The 12,023-nt window shown below is 43.7% G+C and overlaps 1 protein-coding gene across 1 annotated transcript; it reads left to right on the top strand.

Annotated features, from left to right (window-relative positions):
• The first annotated feature begins 6,596 nt into the window (after window positions 1-6,596).
• LOC130888241 (peptidyl-prolyl cis-trans isomerase-like 4) lies at window positions 6,597-8,275 on the top strand. The gene is given in 4 exon segments (XM_057791172.1): window positions 6,597-6,681; window positions 6,738-7,727; window positions 7,730-7,759; window positions 7,762-8,275. Coding segments are annotated over 4 exon segments (1,593 nt in total). The 3' UTR covers window positions 8,250-8,275.
• Window positions 8,276-12,023: the final 3,748 nt, after the last annotated feature.

Genomic DNA, 12,023 nt, shown 5'->3' with positions numbered 1-12,023 from the left:
ACCAAAGAACCAGATGTCCACCCAACAAAGACAAAACCAGATATGACCACTAAGAAACAACATGCGGCTGGGCGGTGGTGGCGCACGCCTTTAATCCCAGCACTTGGGAGGCAGAGGCAGGCGGATCTCTGTGAGTTCGAGACCAGCCTGGTCTACAAGAGCTAGTTCCAGGACAGGCTCCAAAACCACAGAGAAACCCTGTCTCGAAAAACCAAAAAAAAAAAAAAAAGAAACAACATGCGGTGATTTGAAAGAAGCATACTATTAAGAGGTATGGCTTTGTTGGAGTGGGTGTGGTCTTGTTGAAGGAAGTGTGTCCCTGTGGAGGTGGGTTTTGAGGTCTCATCTATGCTCAAGCCACACCCTGTGCCTTAGATCACTTCCTGTTGCCTGGGAGTCAAGATGTAAGAACTCTCAGCTCCCTCTGTAGCACTATGTCTGCCTGCATGCTATCTTGCTTTCCACCATGACAAAAGGAACTAAACCTCTGAACTGTAAATGAACCGCCACAATGAAATGTTTTCCTCTATAAGAGTTGCCGTGGTCATGGTATTTCTTCACAGCACTAGAAATGCTAAGACACACCACAAACATCATAACTCCAGGTGCCTAAATCCCATCACAGAAAAACACAACAAGAACAACAGAAACAACAAGTCTTCTCCAGAAAACATTTCTATTATAATATTCCCTGATAAAAGCAATTTAGCTGAAGCACAAGACTTCAATATAGCAAATAAAAATACATTCAAGAAAGTTAAAGAAGATATAAGTAAATCCCTGGCTCAAGACCATGAAATCACAGTTGAAGAAAATAATAAAAACAATTCAAGTATAAAAATATAACTTAACAAAGAAATAGAATAACTAAAGAAAACCAAACTAAAATAAAATTTTAAATGAAAAACTCAGGAAGTCAATTTTTTATTTATTTTGCATACCAACCATAATTTCCCCTAGCTTCTCTCCTCCCATCCCCTTCCCCACCTCTGTTTTACCCCCCCCATCCACTCCTCATAAAGGATAAAGCCTCCAAGGGAGTCAACAAAGCATGGCCTATCAAGATGAGGCAGGACCAATGAAGCATGATTAATAAAAACCCAGAGACAGATATTAGGGTTCAACTTGAAGGTCAAAAAAGCAAAACAGTCAGCCACTGGCTCTTACTGTTGGACTAGATGTCCAAACATCAGGGAGGAGTTGCTCCAGACACCACTCACATAACCACATATTGATACAAAAGCAAGAGGATTTTTATTCTGTCATGACAGGGCCCTTTAGGGTCGGGATATGAAGGACCTCGATAGCTGTTACAGCCCATCTTTTAAAGCGAAAAGCCACAGACACAAGGGGGGGGGGACCTGTAAGTTGTTTTCCAACTTATTGGATTGGCTTATTCAAAGGGTTACTAGTAGTGATTGATCTATTCCAGGGCAGGAGAATAGCTGCGTGGTCAGGTGATAAGGGAGAGCATCTGTAGTCCATCCTGACCTTTGGTTCAGTGACTAAATCAATACATCAGGAACTGAGTCAACATCTGTGGGTTGTCTTTGCCTCAATTCCCAAAATGGAGTTATGTTTGAAGATTATTCACAAGGACACGGGAGGATGAGCCGTCCAGCATGTGGTTATTCACAAGGACACAAACAGATAAGCAATCCAGCAGGTGTGTGTGGGGGGGTGACTGTCCCTTTTCCAAGATAGAGTGAGTGTAAGGTTTTAGAAAAATGTCTTAGGGTTGAGGGGGGCTTACAAATGCATTTAGAATCTTTCATTACCACTACCTCAGCCCAAAATGACGATCCTGCCTCCAGGAATTTAAGAATGAGACTGAGAGCTGTCTCCTCCCATCTTGTATTTCTCTCTAGTACTGGCATTAAAGGTGTGTACCACTGCCACCCAGTTTCTATGGCAAACTAGCATGGTTACTGGGATTAAAGGTGTGTGTCCTAATACCAAGCCATTTTTATTACTAAAGCTCTACAGTAGAGCTTGAAGTCAGGGATGGAGATACCTCCAGAAGTCCCTTTATTGTACAGGATTGTTTTAGCTTTCCTGGCTTTTTTGCTTTTCCATAGGAAGTTGAGTATTGTTCTTTGGCGATCTGTGAAGAATTGTGTTGGCATGTTGATTGGAATTGCATTGAATTTGTAGATTGCTTTTGGTAAGATTGCCATTTTTAACATGTTAATCCTACCTGTAGGGTAAAAGGGCCAGCCAAAGAAATCCACCCTAGCCCTGAAACCAGAGTCAGGGAAACAAACGCACCCAGACCCTGAAACAAGAGCCAAAGAAACACACTTTGGCCCTGGAACCAGAGCTGGGGGGGGAGGGGGGACACACTTTGTCCCTAAACCCAGAACCAAAGAAACACACCCTGATCCTAAAACCAGAGCCAAATCTGCCACTGGCCAACTGAACACAAAACCAACCAATCCCTGAAAGGAAAACTAGTCAATCTGAGCTTGTCCAAGTTCAAGGGGATCAAAATTTAACCAATTCCCTTCCTGAAAATCCCCTCCCTAGAAAAACTCCACCCCTAAGAAACCCTATATAAGTCCTCTGCCTGTTCAGTTATCGGCTATCCTTCTCCACTCTACAAGCAGCACCACTCTCCTGAATTTCTCCTTCCCAGTTAAATCTTTCTTGAAAGAGTTTGGGTGAAGATCTTTTGCTGGTGTGGAGCAGAATCTCTACTGGCACGTTCCCTTCTTTCCTTAGCGGAGCTCAGCAAAAGTAGTAATACTTCTGCTGAGAAACTTTCTTGGGAACCGAGCAAATGTAACAACTTGTTGCTGGATCCAGAGGAGATCGCTACATTTCTTCAGGGGTTTCCCCTTTTGCAGAGAAAAGAAGCAATAACATCTTGGACCAAAGCTGAGAAGAAATGGATGCCTCTGCTGGGACTTTCTCTTAGGGGAACAGCACAGAAGAAGAAATGGGATACCTCTGCTGAGAAGCTCCCTTGTGGGGGCAGAGCAAAGCTCAGCTGCAACAGCTCTCTTGGAAGAGAAGCAGGATTGTTACATCCTGCAGAGAGACTATTCCCCATCACAGCCCAGCTTCAGTTCCAGCCTGACACCCTGAAAGTCAGGATACCTTTCCAGGATACCTCCCTTCACAGGTGCAGGTATGGCCTGACTTCCCAACAAGTCGTGATGCTTTCCCTCCAGAGCTATGACGTTTGCACTACCTACCCAAGAGCATGGGAGGTCTTTCCATTTCCTGCTTCTTCTTCAATTTCTTTCTTCAAAGACTTAAAGTTCTTGTCATACAGGTATTTTTCACTTTTTTAGTTAAAGCTACCCCAAGATATTTTATATTACTGTGGCCATTATAAAGAATGTTGTTTCTCTGATTTCTTTCTCAGCCCATTTATCATTTGTATATAAGAGGGCTACTGAATTTATTTTAGCTAATTTTGTATCCCACCACATTACTGAAGGTGTTTATCAGATGTAGGAGTTCCCTGGTAGAATTTTGAGGGGTCGCTTATATATACTATCATATCATCTGCAAATAACAAAAGTTTGACTTTTTCCTTTCCAATTTGTATCCCCTCGATCTCTTTTGGTTCACTTATTGTTCTAGCTAGAACTTCAAGTACTATATTGAATTGCTACAGAGAGTGGACTGTCTTGTCTTGTTCCTGATATTAGTAAAATGACTTCGATTTCTCTCATTTAAGTTGATGTTGGCTTGTTGCAAAATACTTTTAATGTGTTTAGGTATGTTCCTCTATCCCTGGTCTCTCCAAGACCTTTATCATGAAGAGGTGTTGGATTTTTGTCAAAGACTTTTTGACACCTAGTGAAATGATCATGTAGGGTTTTTTTTTTTATTTCAGTTTGTTTATGTGGTTGTTGCGGGAGCTCCTTCTGCTCCTTCAGCCAATAGCTGCTAAGATACCAGCCCATTGGGGCATGGTCTCTCTCTCTTTAAAAAAGCAGCAACTGCCCTCCACTCACTGTCTGGCTTCCTGCTCCGCTTCCTGTGACTAGGCTCCCTTCCTGATTGCGCAGAAGGCTGTTGTCTGGGACAGTGATCTGTAAGTTTTTCCCCTTTAAATAAATAACCATTCTATTAATCATAATTCCAAACTGGTGTGGGATTGTTTGTGACTTTCGCCTTCATCTGGCACCCACGTGTTTTAACTACATCCACAGAAAGCCTGAGAAAGCTTGGGAAAGAATAAAGCAGGTTTTCTTGGTAGCAGCAATTTCTCGGGTCTGCTCTACTTGCTAGAGGCAAGCAAGCACTCTCATCTAAGAGAGGCTTCCTGACTCAGCTTTAGCTGCAAAACCTTGCAGCTCTTTTAAGAGGTCCTGCCACGAAACACTTAAACAGTGTTGATAAAAAGCTGAACACATGCTTTTTGGTTTTCAGCTGTAGTGGGAAAAAAGCTGCACCGCTTTAAAATGCCGGCTTTCTGGGCCATCCTGCCAGGGCAAACTCTGACTCTTTCAAGCAGGCAGCCCCGACTAAGGAGCATTTGAGTGTTTGTGGACACACGGTTGCAGCTTGCTTGCTGGCAAGGACCTTGAAATGCCATAGAGTTGTGGCGGTAACATGGCTACAGCCGGTACCTCTACCACAAGGCTGGAAAGCTAAGAAGTGGGATGGATTTAGCCGTCAAAGCCATGGCTTTAATTCTAACCATATTGCTTGGTAAATTAAAGACTCGTGTAGTCAGAAAAAGAGAGAGATACAGTAAAAGATTCAAAGTCGAAGAAAACCTCTAAAGGGTTTACAGTGTGTTGTGTAGGCTAAAGGTTAAAGTTCTTAAAAGAGAAAGAATAGTTGGGTGTGGTAGTACACACCTTTAATCCCAACACTTGAGAGGCAGAGGTAGATTGACCTCTGTGACTTTAAGGTGTGGTAGCTCACACCCTTAATCTGAATGCCTGGGAGGCAGAGGCAGACAGACCTCAGTGACTTCAAGGTGTGGTAGCACACACCTTAATCCCAGCACTGGGAGACAGAGACAGGCAGATCTCTGTCTCAAAAAAGTAAAAATAAAACAAATAGAGGTTAAAATAAAGCCATGTAAAGATGAAAAATACACAGAGAATCTTGATACTGTATGTTATTATGCTCTGTTTGAATTGTTTTAATGCTGAGGAAGGAGCAACAGCTGCTAAAAGATATTTGCTTATAAATGCTGCTGAATTAATCCAACATAGGTATTTTGAAATAGAGATTATATTCAGTATAGCTAGATAATCTTCAACCTCTTCAAAGAGTTGTAGAAAATGGCCTTTAACTCTAAATTCGAAAGTCCAAATTTAATGTGGACACTCAGGACATTCTGAGTCTGGAGAGCATCATTGACTTGTCTCGCCGGTTTATCCACGGTGTCCAACACCAATGATGTTTGTACCATTGTCAGTCTTGCAACCATGGCTGCAGCAGCAGACACCGCGATGACAGCAATCACTGCAGCTGTCTCTCCAGAATCTCGTTTCTCTCGATACAGGGTCATCTCAGTCTGCTTAGCCTTTTTGGTAATTGGCAGTGGTATGATGGCTAGTACCCAAACCAACAAGGCAGCCCTTGAGTGGTCATCCCAGCAGTCGCTCAGGCCACAGTTTCTGAAAGAACAACCAAGAATGTCTTTTCCCAAAGGAGCCATTCCAGAATGCAAAAGGAAGAGGGAAGAGAAATAAAACTAAAACATGGGATTTAATAGTGCCTGGGCTCTCAGAGAAATATTCCAAAAAAGAAAGATAAGAACTACACTCACTTGTATAGGATTCCTTTAAAGTAATATTCATAGCCCCCAAAATGTAACAAAGCATAAAGCATTCACAAAGGAAAAGTTTGATTAATAGAAGCCTGTTCTATCGCCATATTGCTTAACGCAGTTCCAGCTGTATAGTTTGAGGAATAGAAAGATGAATACAAAGAACTAGCTCGGCTCACTGATCAGTACAAGGGGGTTCCTTACCAGGCTTCACACAGTGCTTTCTGCTTGACTGGGACTCACCAGGAGGCTCATCAAGAGAACGACAGGTGTCATTCTCAGGCCCATCACAGGATCCTTTCTCATCATTTTCCACACCCCGAACATATCGCTCTGGACAAACCCAAATGGGCTTGTCCGTTCCTGGAGGAAAAACACAATCAGCTCCTCTCACCCTAGCCAACAGGCTACATCCATAGCTTTCATCACCGAGGTGGCTTTCTGGGGGGGACACCTTTGTAGGTTGTATTGTTAAGACTGCCCCCATTTCTGCTAAGAGATCACGTCCCCATAGATTGACAGATTGATATATTCTTCATCTTCCTTTTCTTCAGAGCAGGGACGGGTTTTCTTTTTGTGTTTTTTACTGGTGTGTGAGTGACTTGACTTTGAGTCTTCTGCCTGCTCGTCTAGTATAAGATCATATTTTGTATCCTGTTTGGGCTTTACTTTTTCTTTCAAAACCAAATTGGATGGTTTATCCTGTTCCTTCTCATACTCCTGGAAATCCCTCTTGGTGTATTCCCCACCTTTCCCTTTCCATTTAACCTTTTATAGTCTTGTTATTTTAAGTAATTTTATTTCTACCAGAAAATATTTTATTTTGAAGTGAATATCTGGAATATTACTCTTAATGAAGTTTATAGCTGCCGCAAACTCGACGCTCAAATCGTTTCTTCTCTTTCTTAGGCCCTCAGCGTACACCGTGCTTAATAAAGGCAGATTATGAGGAAGAAAGAGGCCCATCAAGGAACTAGTTCAGGATAACCAAAAGGAGAAGCCGGCGCCGTGGCAGTTCTCCTGGAGACCACACTGGGCGACGTGATTATCGACTTGTACACCGAGGAGCTGCCGCGCGCATGCTTGAATTTTCTGAAGTTGTGCAAAACAAAATATTACAATTATTGCCTTATTCACAATGTACAGAGGGATTTTATCATACAAACAGGAGATCCTACAGGGACTGGCCGTGGAGGAGAGTCTATATTTGGACAACTGTATGGTGATCAAGCAAGCTTTTTTGAGGCAGAAATAGTGCCGCGGATTAAGCACAAGAAGAAAGGCACTGTGTCCATGGTGAACAATGGCAGTGATCAACATGGATCTCAGTTTCTTATTACTACAGGAGAAAATCTAGATTACCTTGATGGCGTTCATACAGTGTTTGGGGAGGTGACAGAAGGCATGGACATAGTTAAGAAAATCAATGAGACCTTTGTCGACAAGGATTTTGTACCATTTCAAGATATCAGGATAAATCATACTGTGATTTTAGATGATCCGTTTGATGACCCTCCCGATTTATTAATTCCTGATCGATCACCAGAACCTACAAGGGAACAATTAGATAGTGGTCGAATAGCAGCAGATGAAGAAACTGATGACTTCAAAGGAAGATCAGCTGAAGACGTAGAAGAAATAAAGGCAGAAAAAGAGGCTAAAACTCAAGCTATTCTTCTAGAGATGGTGGGAGACTTACCTGATGCAGATATTAAGCCTCCAGAAAATGTTTTGTTTGTGTGTAAATTGAATCCAGTGACCACAGATGAGGACCTGGAGATAATATTCTCGAGATTTGGGCCAATAAGAAGTTGTGAAGTTATCCGAGACTGGAAAACAGGAGAATCCCTCTGTTATGCTTTTGTTGAATTTGAAAAGGAAGAAGACCGTGAGAAAGCATTCTTCAAAATGGACAATGTACTTATAGACTCCAGGAGAATACATGTGGATTTTAGCCAGTCTGTGGCAAAGGTTAAATGGAAAGGAAAGGTGGGGAATACACCAAGAGGGATTTCCAGGATATGAGAAGGAACAGGATAAACCATCCAATTTGGTTTTGAAAGAAAAAGTAAAGCCCAAACAGGATGCAAAATATGATCTTATACTAAATGAGCAGGCAGAAGACTCAAAGTCAAGTCACTCACACACCAGTAAAAAACACAAAAAGAAAACCCGTCCCTGCTCTGAAGAAAAGGAAGATGAAGAATATATGCCAATCAAAAATCCTAATCAGGATATCTACAGGGAAATGGGCTTTGGCCATTATGAAGATGAAGAAAGCTGTTGGGAGAGACAGAAAAGTGAAAAGAGAGACCGACGTCAGAACCGCAGTCGTAGCCCATCTCGAGAAAGGGATGGTCACTATAGCAACAGCCACAAACCCAAGTACCAGACAGATCCTTCTGAAAGGGAAAGGAGTAGAAAGAAAGACCGAAGCAGAAGTCCAATGAAATCCAAAGACAAAGAAAGATCTAAGTACAGACGAGTGGGGAAGAAGAGGAAGTGAGTGGCTAGCCCATCTGCTCCTGCCTGGTTTGGAGCTCTGCAGATGCTCAGAGTTCCTGCTGGCACAGCTAACTCTGCCCACCCTCCATGACCACCACCAGTTTCCAGAACCACTTCAACCTCTTTGGCTGGACGAAGCACTAGCCATCTCCTGCCTGGATAGGGCTTTTCTTACTTCACAGTTGTGCCCGTTCACAGTATGGTATTTCTGAATAACGGTCTTGTCCACAGAGTCATGGTCATCAAAGGTGACAAAAGCAAAACCTCTCTTTTTCCCACTGCCTCTGTCAGTCATGACTTCAGTCACTTCAATTTTCCCATATTGTTCAAAATAAACTCTCAGGTGGTGTTCTTCCATGTCCCCTTTAATACCACCAACAAAGATCTTTTTCACTCCTCCCTAACTACTAACTCTTTTCTGAACAAAGAAGAAAAGATACTGCCAACAGCTCCCATCTTTACTCCTCAATATGTCCCCTTGGACCGGGAATGTCCGCTTACCTCTTTATCTCGGCGGGGGCCGAAATTGCCTTGCCTGCACGGCCTGGAACCAAAACCCAAGCGAAGGACAAAACACATACCCCAATACCCTCACCTTCCGAGGGCGACCTCTCAGCGTTCCCTAATTCCCAATATCTCTGAGGGACCTCCAATTGCACCGCGGGGAGTGTTGTAGTTACGGTTCTGTTGCTGTGAAGAGACACCATGACCACGGCAACACTTATCAAAGAAGACATTTAATTAGGGCTGGATTACAGTTTCAGAGGTTTAGTCGGTTACTGTCGTGGCAAGAATGGCAAGAAGCATGGTGGCATGCAGACAGACGCGGTGCTACAGCAGGAGTTGAGAATTCTACATCTCAAGCCATAGGTAACAGGAAGTGAACTACGACACTGGGCATAACTTGAGAATAAAAGACTTCAAAGCTGCCCCCATAGTGACACACTTCCTCCAACAAGACCAAACCTACTTCAACAAGGCCACGCCTCCTAATAGTGCCACTCCATATGCGGGCCACTTTCTTTTAAACCACCATAGAGAGGAAAGGGTTTATTTGACTTATGCTTCCAAACCACTGTTCACCATTGAAGGAGGTCAGGACAGGAACTCAAACCTGGAGGCAGGAGCTGATGCAGAGGCCTTGGAGGGGTGGTGCTTACTGGCTTGTTCCTCGTGGCTTGCTCAGCCTACTCTCTTATAGAACCTAGGACCATATACCCAGAAATAGTATCACCCACAATGGACTGGGCCCTCCTTCACTAACCACTAATTAAGAACATGCCCTACAGCTGGATCTTGTGGGGGCAATTTCTCAATTGAGGTTCCCTCCTTTCGCCTAAGACCATCAGAAAACATGGATATTTACATTATGATTCATAACAGTAGCAAAATTACAGTTATGAAGTAGCACCAAAAATAATTTTATGGTTGAGGTCACCACAACACGAGGACCTGTATTAAAAGACTGCAGCGTTAGGAAGGTTGAGAATCACTGTTCTAGCTTGGGTCAACTTGCCATAAAACTAGCCGGTACAAGGAAGAAAAGAGTTTAAGAGCCAGAGGGGGTGCACAGACCCAACGGGGTGGACACACACACGGACTCTCAGAGACTGTGACAGCACATACGGGACCGGCACAAACTCAAGCCAGACCAAATCCCAGCATGGAGTAGCCAAAAGAGCACAAAATCCCACCTCTGGTTGGGAAGGCATTTCAAGATAACAGCTGCTGGGCGGGAGATCCATTCTCTTCAATGGAACGACACTGAGTACATCAACCACACTCTAGTGCAGGCTTCATGCTCAGGAGAAGCTGGCTAACACAAACCATACATACACATCATTTCCAGTAGCTTCTTTCATTTTTGTTTTCTTAAGAGAAAGAAAGAGCATGAAGTTGCATGAGGGACAGGAATTGATATAAAAAAAATCCTGTATGAAATTCTCAAAAATATAAAAACCTTTTTAAACATCTTTGGAAACTAAATACATATGATATATTGCATGGTCCTTTCACCATGTGAATTAGATTGCGGCCCTTGCCTATTCTCCTTAATGAAATATGAAGATCAGAATGTTTTCAAAACCTTGGGACAAGGATTCACAAATCCTTAATTTAATCCTATCAGTTGGAGATCAAATAGTTATTACTTCCCCTAGAATAAAGTTGCTAGAGCAGCCTTTTAAAAAAAAAACTATTTTTTTAACTCGCAGGCGCGCGCACGTGCACACACATACACAGACACACATAAACACCTGTGAAGGTCAGACGATGTTGGATCCTCCTAGACCTGGAGTTACAGGCAGGTGTCAGTCACACAAGATGACTGCTGGGAATCGAACCCAGGTCCTCGGGAAGGGCAGAGTCGCTCACAGTTGAGCCTCACAGCAGCCCTAAGCGAGGCCTTTTCAAGGGGCTTCTTCCTCTGTTCTGATGGAGTCGGTTCCATGTACAATCATGAGAGTGTACAAAACACCTTGTCCGAGGTGGAGGCTGTTCCTCCCACCGCAGTCCTACTCCAAGCACCCGGACGCCCACCACGCCAGCTCCAGACACACTCACACAGCCACGCTCACAAATACATAATTAAAACGAATAAAGTACATCTTTAGAAAGGCTTTTTCGTTAAAAAAAAAAAAAAGACTTCAAAGGTAAAATGGTGGATTAGAAGTTCCCTCTGTGTGACTGAGTAAGAAAAGACCAGTCTGAGAAAAGCGGGGAGAGCAATCAAAAGAGCTGTCAGGACAGCTGAAAAGCCTGGGGGAAAGAAATGCGTTGGGCGTGGAGTGTGTGTAAAAAGCTGCCTACAGCTTCAACCACCCCGGGGCCCCTGGGAGGATGAACGCAAAGCCACGACCACAGGTTAATCCATGGAGGCAGTCGTCGTGACAACAGATTTCCTGCCAGGTCCAGGCCCAGGAAAAACCCATAGTCCTTGAGAATTTTATGATGTAAGCAGCCTCAGCAGCAACAAAACCATTCAGAGAGATAGCTAGAATGTGCTAAACGTTAGCTTTACTAGAACTGTAGATTTAGAGAATTTCGTTTAAATAATGGCTGCACTAAAAGGCCACTGGTAAGCTGTCACTGTCCCCCTCGGCCAGCAAGAAGGACCCAACACCGGAGCTCTTCCCGCTGCAGTTTATTCAGGACTTTATTCACAACTTCTTTCTCTTTCCCTTCCTCTCTCTCTCTCTCTCTCTCTCTCTCTCTCTCTCTCTCTCTCTCTCTCTCTCTCTCTCTCTCTCTCTCTCTCTCTCTCTCTCTCTCTCTCGGCAAACCTGGGCCGCCAACCCCAGATTGCCATGCCAGGTGGGCACTGCCCATAGGTCCACGCATATGCAAGCAGCTGACAATCATTGCGTGATAATAGCATAAGTCAGGCCTAGTTGATTAGGAGTTGATTATCACAGAGAGCACTCGCTTTGGGGATCGCGGAGGGCGGAAGCCAGCACCATCAGGTGCGACTCCACGCAGCTTTCTACACATAGCCATCAGGTGCGACTCCACACTGCTCTCTACAGTAAGCTACCACCTACCGTTCACTCACGTGCACCACTGCATCTTGCTCTCAGAAAATTAGAAATATTTCGAAAGAATAAAACTATTAAATCATCTGGCCCAAATGTCTCCAGAGTTCAGAGTGCCAGATTCTTTGCTAATTCAACTTTAGAACTGAGAAATGCAATTAGCTATGTTGACGTAGTGGCCTTGTAAAACAGGGCTATGATACAAACCACCACCAGGGAGGCTGACGTAGGAGGGAGCTCAAGTT

Source organism: Chionomys nivalis, chromosome 16 (genome assembly GCF_950005125.1).
Source record: "Chionomys nivalis chromosome 16, mChiNiv1.1, whole genome shotgun sequence".
Lineage (NCBI taxonomy): Eukaryota > Metazoa > Chordata > Mammalia > Rodentia > Cricetidae > Chionomys > Chionomys nivalis.
The sequence above is the reverse complement of the archived record's forward strand: the minus strand, read 5'-3'. Positions and strand labels throughout refer to the sequence as shown.